We start from the raw sequence: 16294 nt of genomic DNA, 5'->3' as shown, positions 1-16294 counted from the left end.
ACCGTCTTCAGGGTGAAATGGAATATCACTGGCTCTGCATATAGGAGGTCCTGGGGTTCATCCCTGGCCCCAAATATATGTACAAATTCACAGTACTCTCGATATCCAGGTTCAAGTTTTGGCTCCTTGAGCCACCAAAGGAACCCATTTAGACTGGAGTTTTAGGTTAAGTTTCTGTTTCCATTTTTACTTGAGATTGGGAGTAGCTACTTGATGTACTTCTGTTTCTACAACCAGAAGCGAGAGGACTAAATAATAACAACAAAATTATTCTTATCTTTAATATGTATATGAGCAGTGGCAGAATTACAGGTCCTATTAATTGTTCTGAATATTGTCTCATAGGCCCCTGGAATACTTTTAATGCTTGTGGCAAAATTCCATAGTTAAAAGCTTAATAGTTCAGGGGTTGGAGAGATAGTACAGCAGGCAGGGTGCATCCCATATAATCCTGCAAGGCCGCAGGAATAACTCCTGAGTGCAGAGCCAGGAACACAAAAATAACGCCCCCCCCAACCAAAACAACAACAAAACAAAAACCTCAATAATTGCAGAGGCCTCAAGGATTTCTGTTCCACTTATAGGCTTTTTCTGCTAGAGATAAGTATTAAAGTATATATATGATCATAGTCAGAATTTTCCCAACTGTTTCCACTCATACACTTTCTTTAGTGAGTTATTGTCAGAAATCTTCATTTTCAGCTCCAATTTCAGATGAACTGCCCACACATCAGAATACAAAAGGGGGAATCAATATGAATAAGTTTCCTTTACACCTGCCCACAAGTGCACCATGGATCTCTTTCAGGAAAATAAGGTTCCAAAAAGTCAATAGATAGAGGATAAGGACATGTATTAATTCTATCAGTTCCTTAACAAACTCATCAGTTTTCCTTCTTTGGGGAAAAGCATTTGCTTTGCCTGTCAGGAAACTGTCAAGAGTTAGTCTTCCCCGCACTACAAAAAAATGATGATAATTTCCCCCTTATTCTGTGCTTTTTGACCAACAAAATACATAGACAAAACTTTGTAGGTATGTTAAAACTCATTCTGAGAAAGACCTTAGAAGGATCACTTTCCTTCAAGCAAATATTTGAATCTATTATAAGAAAAAGATATCACCTAAAAAACAGAGGTTGTCACAATGTGGAAAGCTAAAGTGTGAGAAAAAGAATAAACCCCATCATTTAAAAAATAAACATGTTTTTTTATGCTTCTGTCCTATTTTTTGATGTTAGGGATAATTGAGCCAATGGGTGTAAATACTTTTCATGACTCATGGAAGATACTGCCAAAATCATTTCCCAAAAGGCTGCATTAATTGAATGCCACGAGCAATGTACCAATTCCACTCAACTTTTGCCAACTTTGGATGGTACATCATTGCTAATTCGAATTTGCATTTTGATGAACATTAGCATGGAAGATGTTTCTACATGACTGTTTCCTCAACTTGCTCTTTATCTCTTTCTTCCCTTTGCCAGACTATTTATTGGGGCATTCATTTTCTTCTAACTTCTGCACTTTATATGCTATTTATTTTATGTGCTATAAACTTATTAATTTAATAGTTGCTCTTTGTCTATCAACATCTGCTGCAAATGTTATTTCTTCATTTTTTGAAAGCCTAACTTTCATTTTTGGCAAATGTTAATTTCCCTGGTGTTTGTTGGTTTCATTCCCAACTCCCCCCCCCCCCACCCTCCCCACACACACCCGCCAACCTTAAAGAGCCAGAGCTGTGCCAAGATAATCACAACAAATGCAAACCAGGCACGGAAATCATTTGGCTGTAGTTGGTTATAAATTTGTCATCGAATGATTACCATCAAAATGAAAATATCATTTGAAAATGTGAAAGAAAACCTTTAACTAACTCCCTCACTCTTGCCCTCTTTGAGTGGTGAAGTCGCAGAGGGGGCTTTTAACATGATCCTTCTCATGCTACTGTTTCTTCACCTGCTTAGTTGAAGGAACAGACAGTTATTAATGTTCCTACTACTGTGTTTCACACACACACACACACACACACACACACACACACACACACACACACACACACACCTCAATTCTACCTTAACTACAGCATGATAATACGTTCCATTGCATGGCCTTCCTTACATTTGATTAAGTTTGACTTCTATTTCCCCCTGAATTTCTGGATCTACTTCTTCTCATTGAATCTTGATTTAGGTATGTGTGTGGCATAGGATGGGGAGAGGAGGTCAGAAATAGAAAAAATTGATTCCATGCCAAACAAACAGAATATAATAGGAAAATTCGCTGAGGGAGAATGAGAAAACTTGCTAATCCTCATTGGTTTATTTTAAATTTACTGGCATTACATAAGGGTTATATCTGTGCTATGTGCTATTTCCTGGTGGTGCGTGGAAGACAATATGTGGTGCCAGGGATTAAACCAGGGTTGGCAGCATGCAAGACAAAGTCCTGTACTATATCTCTGGCCCTTAGAATAACTCTAATTTAGGTGCTGGAGTGATAGCACAATGGTAGGGTGTTTGCCTTGCATGCGGCTGACCCAGGACAAATCTGGGTTCAATCCCCGGTGTTCCATATGGACCCCCAAGCCAGAATCCTGGCACAAAACCCTTGAGCATCATCAGGTGTGGCCCAAAAACCAAAAAAATAATAATAATAACAACCTTAATTTAAGTAAAAGTCCCTATGCCTGGTTCCTAAACTGAGTTTTCTAAACAACCTCCATTCCAATATTAGCTTTCTGAAAACATCTTTCATGACTTTTTATAGAAAGGTATTTTGGAGGAAATATATCTTTTTTTGTTTTGTTTTGTTTTGTTTTTAGGGTCACACCTGGAGGTGCTCAGGGGTTACTCCTGGCTATCTGCTCAGAAATAGCTCCTGGCAGGCCTGGGGGACCACATGGGAAGCCGGGATTCGAACCAACCACCTTACGTCCTGGATCGGCTGCTTGCAAGGCAAGCCCAGAGGAAATATATCTTAAGTTGACATATTATCCTAACTTTCAAACAACCATTATGTACCAGTAAAGAAAATAGGTGTGGGAGCCAGAGTGATAATATAGTGGTAGGGCTTCTGCCTTGCAGAGCCAGGAGTAACTCTGGAGTGGTGCCAAGTGTGGCCCCAACGCCCTCCCAAAAAGTTAAAAAATAGGTGTTTATTCTTATTATTTTTTAAGATAAAATAACTACCACACTGGATCTGGTAGTGACAAAATTAAATCTGAAATTATTCATGCTCAGGTACCTGTTGAAAGAAATTGCTAATGCTCTTTCTTCATATTTTTTGGCATTTCATTTCATGGGTTAATTTTATACCATATGTATCCTTTGAACTTAATTTGTATTTCCTGAATTCAAATATATTGCCCATGGAAAATGCTATCAAATACAAATAAAATATTAAATTGTATTATATCTTAGAACACTAATATTTTCATTAGTACTGCATAACCATGTTCACTGTGAAATTTTAAGTAAAATATCTTATTTTGATAGCATAGCAAGTTTCCTTTATCCATAAGAAATACATTTTAAGACCCTCAAAAAATATATCATAAAGTTTGACAAGTGGGAAAGAATAACAGAACAACCAGAAACTTGACTTCTTCAGCCTTTACACAGTGATCTTATGACCTTAAGCAAGTCATATCACCATCCAGTATAATAACAACTGTATCTTATTATTATTAGTCATGTAATGGTTCTATAATCCAATTTTGGGGGAAATAAAACACACACAGACACACATCAAATCAAATAGAAGTGATGACACGTCATGTTTTTACCAATAACCACATTAAGGGCATTAAAATTTCTACCTTCTTATTATACATAGTTGTAAGCAGACATACTAATTAAATCTCAAACCAATCCAGTGCCAACACTAATAGAATAGAGTTCAATATATATTCAACTTAATCACAAAAGCGTAATGTAATAAATGCTGAAAGAAATATAAGACAATGTCCCTGCCTTCCTGTAGATAGTATTAAATTAAAACCAACTCTCTTTGTTGTTGTTGTTGTTGTTGTTGTTCTTGTTCTTTTATTGCAACCATTGTGATTCAAAAAGTCCTTCATAGTTGGGTTTTCAGACATACAATGAATAAGGGCCAATTCCATCAGCAGTGTTGACCTCCCTTCACCAGTGTTTCCAGAGTGCATCCTATGCTACCACCACCATCCGCCCTCCAGCCTGCCAGAATAACAGGCCCATTTTAAATTTTGATTGCTAAAATTTGGATTGCAAGATTTCATTGTTGTTTACTTTGGCTTAGATATTTAGTTTCTGTCCCTTTTTTTTTTACATCACCAATGCACCTGGGACCACTTGGCTCCTGCTCCCATCCTTACTCTTCCTCCACTCAATTTCTTTCCTTCTCCTCTCTATACTCTGGGACTCAGGGTAAAAATTAACTCTTAATGCTGTTGTATAAGTACTGGTTTAATTTTCCTTATAAATGGAGTGTGAGGATGATATGCAGAGACTATAGAGATAAGGATTAAGATAACCAAGTAATGGTAGGAAGCTTGTCACAAAGAGTAGAGAGTGAAGTTAGAAATAGAATATGACTGAAACCCAACCACAATCATATTTGGAACCAAGGTGTTTAAATAAAATATTATTAAAAAAGAAAAGAAATAGAGAAGAGTCTACTATAAAAGGGACATTCATGGAACCCCATCATTAGCAGTAGTGCAAACAACAATGTCAAAAAGGAAAAGAGGGAGAGAGAGAGAAAGTGAAGTAAAATGCCTGTCCTTAAGGCAGGTGGGAAAAGGTGGGTGGGAGGGAAACTTGACATTAGTGGTAGGAAAAGCGAATTGGTAATGGTTGTTGTATATTGTTATGACTGTAACTCAATCATAAACATCTTTATCTGTGGGGAAAAAGCTATAGTATGAACAATGTTGTAAACATGGTGTCTAAATTAAAAAGAAATTTTAAGAAATTAAAAAAACCTGACTTGAGTATTAGAATAATGAGTCATCAGAATGAAGAATTTCAAAGAAAAAAGACATGCAAGGTTTAAGGTGATGGAGCACTGGAAAACCAGTGCTGGAGTATGTGCTGAGTCTTGAAGACACATTATGACTACCCCAGAATGAAGCAGGAAATCCAAATAATGAAAATAAAAAGGGCCTACTTTTAAAGTTTTCTTCATACCTATTCTGTATCATGCAGTTCCCAATGCAGTAGTAATGCAGCTGATTTTACTAATATTTTACCACTATTTTACAATGAAAACCACCACAAAGCAATCATATTAGTTCTTTGTCATGAACTTCAAGACAATGACTAATTGACATCACCGAGGAGAGGAAGTAAAGCTCCATCATTGGACAGGGACTAATTTGTTTTCCATAGGGTGCCCCACTTAATCAAGGAATTAAATATGATGGAAACCTCAAGTTTACAGAATAAAAAAGTGCAAGTATGGGACCAAGGAAAACTTTCTTAACTCAGTGACCAAACACATCTATGTTTTCCCAGCTGTTAAGGAAATAAATAAAGCAAGCACATTAGGCAGATGACTAAAACTTAGAAGCCGCCTCCTGGATTTCAAAAATCAACAGGAATTGAATTTAAAAAAAATGATGGCAAGAATTTTTTAAACTCATTAGTAAAAGGCGAATTCTGAGAACAGAATCTAATCTCTTTACTCATCACCCTAAGTCTCCTCCAGCTCTCTCTCTCCTCTCCTACAGCTTTGCAAACCTACCGCCTATGCTGTCTTGTCTGCACTGGACTTGATTATTGCTTTTGCTCCTTAAACACTCCCAGCTTGTTTTCATCTCAGAATCTTTGAACTTGCTCTTTCCTCAGCCTGGAATCTATCTCTAGAGATATCCCAGAGGGCTAGCTCCTCCCTAAATTTCAAGGGGTCACTGCCCAAATATCTCCTTGCTGAAGCAGGGGGTCCTGCCTAGCCATCTTTGGTGACAACATTTCTCTCCTCTGCCCCAGCAAAATTTTTGGACAAACTGCCCTTCTTTGATATGAACTCACTCCGGAAAATTATTATCTGTATTATAGGCTGACAACACAACACAATGGAAGCCCCATCCTACTTATTTCTCCCAGTGCAGCTCACCTGCACCCAGAACTTAGGATGTGCTCCCCCCCCCCAAAAAAAAACAAGTACTCTGGCAGGAACAGAACTCAGTAATCACAATCAATGTTTCCATTGATTCAGGTCCTCAAGACCTCAAGTCATTGGAACAGATTTGAGTGAAAAGCTGAAATTCTATTTCTAAAATTTTTTGGAGTAAATATCTTGAATATTTCCAACATATTAGTGATCATATTTCAAGCAACATTTTCATGGTACAAAGATTTTGTGCTACAAAGAAATTTATTTTAAACTAAAAATATTAAATGATGGGGCCGGAGCGCAAGGGACAGACCATGGTTCGATCCCCCGGCGTCCCATATGGTCCCCCAAGCCAGGAGCCATTTCAGAGCACATAGCCAGGAGTAAGCCCTGAGCAGCACGGGGTGTAACCCAAAAACAAGCAAACAAAAAAATTAAATGATGCCATTAAAAATGAAAAAACCAAGCTAACCTGCTGTTCATAGTGCTGTTTAACCTCCTCCAGCTGCCAAAGAAACTCCTTTGACTGCTTCTCTCGAAGAGACTTGGATCGGGTTAGATCTGCTTCCACTTTTTCCATCTATAAAATTAAAAAGCCATATTAAATTCTAACAGAGATTTAGGTTTCCTTTTCTTTTCTGGTAATTTTTGCATTCATTAAAATGAAATTATTTGCTTTTACTGTTGTTGTTACTTGGTTTGGGGGCCACACCCAGTAATACTTGGGGTATATTCCTCTTTTTGTACCACTCCTGGTGATACCTGGGAACCATGTAGTTCAGGGGATTGAATCCGGGTTCCCTGCTTGCAATATATATACTCAGCCCATTAAGTAAGTGTATATTAATTTTATACATTTTAATAGCTTAATGGGTATATTAAAATTGGTATAAAATTGACTAAATTGTTATAATAACATGAAAATTAAAATATAATTTTAAATATTCAATTACTTATTGAGGTTTCTTTAAGGTTTCAGCATATACTTATTAATATAAAGTATTTACAAATCATCTAACTCATATAAAATGCATATCTAAAATATATTCAATAATAAGAAAAATAATAAGAGCACAGGAAGTAAGGTGCTTGCTTCACCCAAGGCCAATCTTGGTTCAATCCCCAGACCACATATGATCCTCCATGCCCAGCTAAGAGTGATGCCTGAGCATAGAGTCAGGAATAAACACTGAGCACTATTGGGCAGTCCCTCCCTGCAAAAAGAGAAAATAAAATAAAATGTTTTAAAAGCAAACAGAAATTCTTATTATTGGATAACTTCAAATTAAAATAATTACATGTCATTTCAATTTACCAAAATTAAAAGATCATGATAAAAATGTTGGTAAAGCTATAAGAGAAATAAGAGCCCTCTATACTGCTGATAGGAAGTAAAATGGAACAGACACATTAATGGGGCTGGAGCAATGAACAAGCGGTGAGTCCTCTGACTTGCCTGTGCTAGACTAGGACGAACCATGGTTCGATCCCCGGGTGTCCCATATGGTCCTCCCAAGACAGGAGAGATTTCTGAGCTTATAGCTAGAAGTAGACCCTGAGCATCACCAGGTGTCGCCCAAAAACAACAAGCAAAAAAAAAATTGGAACAGACACATTGAAAGCCAGTTTGGAAATCCCTTAAAAGGTTAAATAGAAAATTACCACAAGACCAAGGCATTCCACTCCTTGTAAGATATGTAAATGTACATTCCCACAGACGCCTCTATAAAAATGTCACTGGAGTCCAAGAGATGGCACAGTGGGTAGGCCATTTGTCTTACTCGTGTCTAGCCCAGGGTACACCACCAGCAACCCATATGGTTCTCAAGCACCATATGTCCATGAGCACAAAGTCAGGAGTAAGCTTTGAGCACCACTGGATGTGGCTCCAAAACAAATACTAATGAAAAAATGTTGATAATGACATTATGTTCAACAACTGATGGGTGGATACACATATATGGCACTACCCATCCAATAGAGTATGCCAGAAAAGGACCAGAAAACAAACATGCATTCCAACATGCTTGTGTCTTGGAAATATTAAGCAAAGTGACAGGAGGCAGTCAAAATACCATTTAATACATACATTTTTTAAATTACTTTTTTTTTTAAGTTTTTGGGTCACACCCGGCAGTGCTCAGGGGTTACTCCTGACTGTCTGCTCAGAAATAGCTCCTGGCAGGCACGGGGAACCATATGGGACACCGGGATTCGAACCAACCACCTTTGGTCCTGTATCGGCTGCTTGCAAGGCAAACGCCGCTGTGCTATCTCTCCGGGCCCTAAATTACTTTTTTTAAAGACCATGTATCATACAGTTGATCATAATACATTTGTTTCCAGGTAAGTGGGGAAAATTATTTAAAAAGAAAAAAGAAAGAAAAGAATACAGCATCAAGAAAATTTGTAAAAATTATTGTATCTTGTATTTAGGCAATTATGTCATCAGAAGGTTTAGTAAGCTCTTGTTGCTTACTTCCGTTACTTCTTTTGTTTCTGAACATTAGGTGGCTTTACATATACTTAACATCTACATTGGCAATGTTCCTATGGGAGTAAAAGATTTTTTAAAAACTGGAGTCGTCCAGGAATTCATAACACTATTGCTAACACTTTGGCTGCCAGGGTTTCTGGACGTATGAGAAGGCAGGTGGAGGGTACCCATACTCATTCCAATAAAGTCCTGGTGATATTAGACTAAATACCAGCATACCTGGCATTTTGGTCAGGCTGGTGTCTCTGTAGAGAGCTGCAGATGAGTGGTGAAGCAGGGCCACTGGTAAAGTGGTGACTGTGGAAGATTGGTGTAGGGCAACAGGGCAGGGACTCCTGAAAGTGCCGACTTTAAGCTGTGTGGTTGGTGTAGTCCAGATTTTCACACTGGCTTTACATCTCTTTCGAAAAGAGAGTGAGTCTATGGAGCTGGCCAAATGCTGACATGGCAACCCCCTTTTCCTCTTTTAAACACTGATTTGCAATGTCATTGCTAAAGGGGTATCATGCATATCCATTTCCCTCCTTTTAGCAGGCAGTTCTTGTCCAGAGTGATCATTCCCAGCTATCAATGTCATGGTTGTCATAGTGATCCCTTCTCTGCTCTAACTGCACTCCCCTACTCTTTGTGGCAAGTTTGAAGGAATAACTTAACACATAAGAGTGCCCAATTCTTTACACCACATTCCAAATAAGTAAAGTATTTATATTATGGTCTGATACTTAATACCTAACTACTAAGTACTTCAACTGTAGATACCAAAGATGGCAATCTTGATGATACAAAATCATTAGCTTCCAAATTCAACGGTTAGAGTTCTAATATTTCTGAAATCTAGATAATAAGAATTATATTATGGTCAAGATACATTTGTTTTTAAAAGAAGAAAAAAAAAGAAAGGAAAGCTGAGAAGCCCACTTGGTTTCTTGTAATCTAAGAGAGACTGTAAGGTTACTGCTCCCTCATTGTATTCCATACTAGAATTCCAGCAGGACGCTCCTTCATTTGTCCTCCACAATCTCCACTCTCCACACACAGCTTCCTTGGCAAGTCCCAAACAATCCATGGCTATTCTTTTCTGTTTGTTTTTGTTTAAGGGTCATAACAGTGGGTGGTGGTGGTTAGGGGTTGAACCAAAATCAGGTTGTATTCAAAGCAAGTGCCTTATTTTCTCTCTTTTTCTCTCTCCTTCCTTTCCCCTCTTTTTTACTCACCCTCCTTCCCCCCATGGCTATTCTTCATTTAATGACCTCTTGCTATTCTCCTCAATATTGTCTCTAGACTTCTCTCCTCTCGAAGGAATTCTTACAACCCATTGACTAAAGTAAATGTCTTCTCTCTCTACTCCGAAATTTAACATCATTATTTCCTGCTGCACTGTGGTTTTTCTCTATAGTACAAAGGGCTTTCCAATGTAACTTTGTTTACTCACCTAGATCCTGAGTTCCCAAATGAAAAGAACAATGACTTTTAATTTTTTTGTATCTACATTTACTAATTGCCATGGTATGCAGTGTAAGTATACAGCAAATTCTTTATTTGCCTGCCAGAGGATGCTATAGCAAATGGGGAAGGAAGAGAGAGGGCCAATTAAGGAGAGAAGACTGGTCTACAGAGTGCATTTAAGTCAGATCTTCTTGTGAAATTGATATTTGGTTCTTACTTTATCTTCGCACAGAATAAATGTTAAAAGTAAAAAAAGAGGGGCCGAGCGGTGGCGCAGCAGTACGGTGTTTGCCTTGCAAGAGCTGACCTAGGACAGACTGCTGTTCGATCCCCCAGCGTCCCATACAGTCTCCCAAGCCAGGAGCGATTTCTGAGCACATAGCTAGGAGTAATCCCTGAGTGTTGCCGGGTATGACCCAAAACCAAAAAAAAAAAGTAAATAAACATAAAAATATTTAAAATGAAAATTAAGAGACTTTATGTATCCAGTTGAAATACAGAATATTTTCTATCCCAAAGAACTAGTTTCTTCTAATTAAAACTGAAAACAATTTAAGATGCATAAAAGACCTCTTATCCTTCAACAGTATAAAACTTTCAAAATAAACAACTGAAATATGACAACAAAATGCATGCCATTTTAGATGATACTGACCAAAAATGCAATACCCCAGTCCATTCTCCTTCAACAAAAGAAAACAATGTTTAAAATATATTATATTTAAAAAAAAGGGTGCCAGTTGCTATAGACACGAAGATTCTGCTTCCGCATACATCATTCCATATTCCATTATATCACAAAATAACCAGAGGGCATTCTCTTTCCTTTAAATCAAGCATAATGTTTCATTAATTCAACAGCACTAACAGGAGAACGAATCTGATCTATAATCTCTAAGAATTAAGAAACCACTAATCAGGGGCCTGAGAGTACAATGGGTAAGGAGCTCTCCTTGCACTGGGTCAAACAGGACAGAATCCTCAGTGACTACATATGGAATGAACCTACCAGGAGTGATCCCTGAGCACCACTCGATGTGGTATCCACACAAACACAAACAACAACATAACAAAAAGAAACAACTAACCAGTTTTGCTGCCCTGGGAGCCAGAAACAGCTTCCCTAGTCAAAGCAATGATTTTTAGAATTCATTTGTTATGAGAAATCAGGTTTTTTTTCCAAGTCTACAGCTAATTAATATCCTGCAGTTGATGACCAGAAAGGAAAAAAAAAAAAAAAAAAAAGGACCAGAATTTAAAGTTAGATATTTCACAGCAAAAACACTTTAATGAGCACAGATTTTTCAAGAGAAGAAACATTAACTAGAAAAGACAGTGGCTAGCGAAAGCCTCGGAGGAACTAGTTAGCTGACATTCATACAGTCAGTTTATGAGATTAAAAAGTTTCGCTTTAGAGACACTGCCAAGACTTCAAAAACATACCTGTCTTTTGCAGTCATTTATTTGTCTCACAGAGAATGGTAAATATAGAACATGGTTTCTTTTCTAAATTACTGTGTACACACAGAAATGTATTTTCCTAGCTATGCATTTTCCTAATCAGAACACATACATTTCATCTAATTAATTAATTGCTGGCAGCTAAAAATGATCTTCTCCACAAGATTCAAAATTAGGTTATTTAAGCAATTTTACAACAGATTAAAAAAAAGAGTTCTCAGTGAAAGAAACTGGGAGGCAATTTTTAAAAAAAATTTAAGTATGTTCCATTTTTTCTCTCAGGGGCCTCGTTTTTTGAAAATGTACTTCTCTTTCAAAAACAAACTCAAAGCTCTCATTTTATTTTATTTTTTAATTCGAATTCCCAATGTCTGCTATCTGTAGCAGTTTCCAAATGAAAAGGGATGCCTCACAGCTCTGCTGGCACTGACACAGATGGTTCAGTATGAAGAAACAGGAGCAGCTCCACACAACAAAAAAGGAGGGCTGGGGCCGGGCGGTGGCGCTAAAGGTAAGGTGCCTGCCTTGCCTGCGCTAGCCTCGGACGGACCGCGGTTCGATTCCCCCGGTGTCCCATATGGTCCCCCAAGCCAGGAGCGACTTCTGAGTGCATAGCCAGGAGTAACCCCTGAGCATTACCGGGTGTGGCCCAAAAACCAAAAAAAAAAAAAAAAAAAAAAAAAGGAGGGCTTAAAAATAATATCAGTGATGGAAAAATAGGAAAACATCACTCTACAAATAATGAACCCTTGGCCTAGTTTTCTTTTAGAAATTGTCTTATATTAGGGGCCGGAGCGATGGTGCAGCAATAGGGCTTTTGCCTTGCACACGGCTGACCTAGGATGGACCCTGGTTTGATCACCCAGGGTACAATATGGTCGGCCAAGCCAGGAGCGATTTCTGTGCACATAGACAGGAGTAACTCCTGAGTGTCACCGGGTGTGCCTCCCCCCACAAAAAAAACAAACAAAGAAAAAAATTGTGCTACATTAAATTCCAATTTTTTAAACCAAATCTAATATGAAAAGGGGGGTCTTCTAAATTTATTTTGATAAATATATTCTATTGAATTCAAAATTTTGTTAGAATTTACCCTAAGAGAATTTTTTGGTTTGTGATTTAGATAAGCTATGATTAGGTTAGCTAAGATTTCAAAGTTCATTTTTCATGAAATCGAAAAAACAGGAACACTTTCAAATAGCTTTTATGAAGCCAACATCACCTTGATACCTAAACCAGATAGAGATGCTACCAAAAAAGAAAATTACAGACCAATATTGCTGATGAATACAGATGCAAAGATCCTCAACAAAATCCTGGCAAATAGGATACAATGCCACATTAAGAAGATCATCCACTACGATCAAGTAGGTTTCATCCCAGGAATGCAAGGATGGTTTAACATCCGTAAATCTATCAACATAATATATAACATCAACAATGAGAAAAATAAAAATCACATGATCATATCAATAGACGCAGAGAAATCATTTGATAAGGTCCAACACACATTCTTGATCAAAATTCTCAGCAAGATGGGAATGGAAGGAACCTTACTCAGTATAGTTAAGGCCATCTTCCACAAGCCAGAGGCAAATATTGTCCTCAATGGAGAAAAACTGAAAGCCTTCCCTCTAAATTCTGGCACAAGACAAGGCTGTCCTCTCTCACCACTCCTATTCAACATAGCACTGGAAGTACTTGCTATAGCGATTAGGCAAGAAAAGGATATCAAGGGAATCCAGATAGGAAAGGAAGAAGTCAAGCTCTCCCTGTTTGCAGATGACATGATACTCTACTTAGAAAACCCTAAAGTCTCTACGAAAAAGCATCTAGAAACAATAGACTCATATAGCAAGGTGGCAGGCTACAAAATTAACACACAAAAATCAATGGCCTTTCTATACACCAATAGTAATAAGGAAGAAATGGACATTAAGAAAACAACCCCATTCACAATAGTGCCACACAAACTCAAATATCTTGGAATCAACTTGACTAAAAATGTTAAGGACCTATACAAAGAAAACTATAAGACTCTGCTGCAAGAAATGAGAGGACACAGGGAAATGGAAGCACATACCCTGCTCATGGATTGGCAGGATTAACATCATTAAAATGGCAATACTCCCCAAAGCATTGTACAGATTTAGATTTAATCTAAAGATACCCATGACATTCTTCAAAGAAGTGGATAAGGCACTTTTGAAATTCATTTGGAACAATAAACACCCTACAATAGCTAAAGCAATCATTGGGAAAAAGAATATGGGAGGAATTACTTTCCCCAACTTTAAACTGTACTACAAAGCAATAGTTATCAAAACAGCATAGTATGGGAATAAAGACGGGCCTTCAGTGGAATAGGCTTGAATACTCAGAAAATGTTCCCCAGACATACAATCACCTATTTTTTGATAAAGAAGCAGGAAATCCTAAATGGAGCAGGGAAAGCCTCTTCAACAAGTGGTGTTGGCACAATTGGATAGCCACTTGCAAAAAATTGAACTTAGACCCCCAGCTAACATCATGTATGAAGGTTAAATCCAAATGGATGAAAGACCTCGATATCAAACCCGAAACCATAAGATACATAGATCAACACGTAGGTAAAACACTCCAGGACATTGAGACTACAGGCATATTCAATGAGGAAACTGTACTCTCCAAGCAAGTGAAAAAAGAGATTAACAGATGGGAATATATTAAACTGAGAAGCTTCTGCACCTCAAAAGAAATAGCACCCAGGATAAAAGAGCCCTCCACTGAGTGGGAGAAACTATTCACCTAATAGCCATCAGACAAAGGGCTAATCTCCAAAGTATACAAGGTACTGACAGAAATTTACAAGAAAAAAACATCTAATCCCATCAAAAAATGGGGAGAAGAAATGGACAGACACTTTGACAAAGAAGAAATACATATGGCCAAAAGGCACATGAAAAAATGCTCCACATCACTAATCATCAGAGAGATGCAAATCAAAACAACTATGAGGTACCACCTCACACCCCAGAGATTGGCACACATCACAAAGAATGAGAACAAGCAGTGTTGACGGAGATGTGGAGAGAAAGGAACTCTTATTCACTGCTGGTGGGAATGCTGTCTAGTTCAACCTTTATGGAAAGCAATATGAAGATTCCTCCAAAAACTGGAAATCGAGCTCCCATACAACCAAGCTATACCACTCCTAGGAATATACCCTAGGAACACAAAAATACAATACAAAAATCCCTTCCTTACACCTATATTCATTGCAGCACTATTTACCATAGCAAGACTCTGGGAACAGCCAAGATACCCTTCAACAGATGAATGGCTAAAGAAACTGTGGTACATATACACAATGGAATATTATGCAGCTGTCAGGAGAGATGAAGTCATGAAATTTTCCTATACATGGATGTACATGGAATCTATTAAACTGAGTGAAATAAGTCAGAGAGAGAGAAAGATGCAGAATGGTTTCACTCATCTATGGGTTTTAAGAAAAATGAAAGATATTCTTGCAATAATAATTTTCAGACACAAAAGAGAAAAGAGCCGGAAGTTACAGCTCACCTCATGAAGCTCACCGCAAACAGGGATGAGTTTAGTTAGAGAAATAACTACGTTTTGAATTATCCTAATAATGAGAATGTACGAGGGAAATAGAAAGCCTGTCTAGAGTACAGGCGGGGGTTGGATGGGGAGGAGGGAGATTTGGGACATTGGTGATGGGAATGTTGCACTGGTGATGGGTGGTGTTCTTTACATGACTGAAACCCAAACACAATCATGTATGTAATAAAGTTGGTTAAATAAAAAAATTATTAATAAAAAAAGATTTCAAAGTTCATCACCATCATCATCATCATCATTATTGGAGGGTTTGGGATTACACCTAGTAGCACTCAAGGGTTACTCCTGGCTTTGTGCTCAGAAATTATACCCGACAGGCTTAGGGGACCATATGGGTTCCAGAGATCAAATCCAGGTAGGCCTCATGCAAGGCAAAGACCCTTCCTGATGTGCTATGGATCCAACCCCCCCTCCTGGTAGGAGGAGCTAGGGAGGTCACATCCAGCAACGCTCAGGTGTATATTCCAGGATGTGCTCAGGGATGTCCGGGATTAAACTCAGGTAAGCCACATGCAAGATTAAGCATGACTATTGATATTTGGAGGATTACTTAATGTCATACCATCTTTGTTTTCTGGTCACTTCATATCTTTGTTCATCAATTCTTTTTGTTTTGATTTCTTTTACATAATGTGGCTGATTTTCCCTGACGATTCTTTCCAGTTCTTTGGTTTTCCTTCCTAAATATCTCTGCTTCATATACTTACTTTGCAATTTTTGTGGGGAATATATTATACTTCCTATTTCTAAAACAACAGCAACAAAGTCTTGGGGCTGGAGTGATAACACAGTAGGTAGGGAGTTTGCCTTGCACACAGTTGACCCAGGACCAATCTAGGTTCGATCCCAGGTATCCGATATGGTTCCCCAAGACTTCCAGGAGTGATTTCTGAGTGCAGAAACAGGAGCAACCCCTGAGTACCGCTGGGTGTGGCAAAAAAAGTCTTAATTGTGCTGGTACCCACTTAATCTTCCTCCCTTTTTAGTATTGTCTCAAATCACTCGTTTCTCTTTGTTAATATATCCAGCCTCTGGGTCAAGGTTTTTGTGATCCTCTGTTTCTCTTCAATACCTTTGAGAATTTCTTGTAGAGGAATTGTAGAAGGAAACTACTAGTATGAGAAAAGGCTTTGCATTTGCACCATATCTGATGGTTTTGCAAGGTTATGT

General features: G+C 38.1%; 1 protein-coding gene across 1 annotated transcript in view; it reads right to left on the bottom strand.

Moving 5' to 3' along the window:
* The window catches only part of CEP112 (centrosomal protein 112), a 429834-nt gene that overhangs the window by 257850 nt on the left and 155690 nt on the right, over positions 1-16294 (bottom strand). Inside the window, exon 17 of the mRNA XM_049768363.1 lies at positions 6569-6676. Coding sequence (XP_049624320.1) covers positions 6569-6676 — 108 coding nt within the window. The remainder of the gene's footprint in view (positions 1-6568; positions 6677-16294) is intronic.

This window comes from Suncus etruscus, chromosome 1 (assembly GCF_024139225.1).
Source record: "Suncus etruscus isolate mSunEtr1 chromosome 1, mSunEtr1.pri.cur, whole genome shotgun sequence".
Lineage (NCBI taxonomy): Eukaryota > Metazoa > Chordata > Mammalia > Eulipotyphla > Soricidae > Suncus > Suncus etruscus.
The sequence above is the reverse complement of the archived record's forward strand: the minus strand, read 5'-3'. Positions and strand labels throughout refer to the sequence as shown.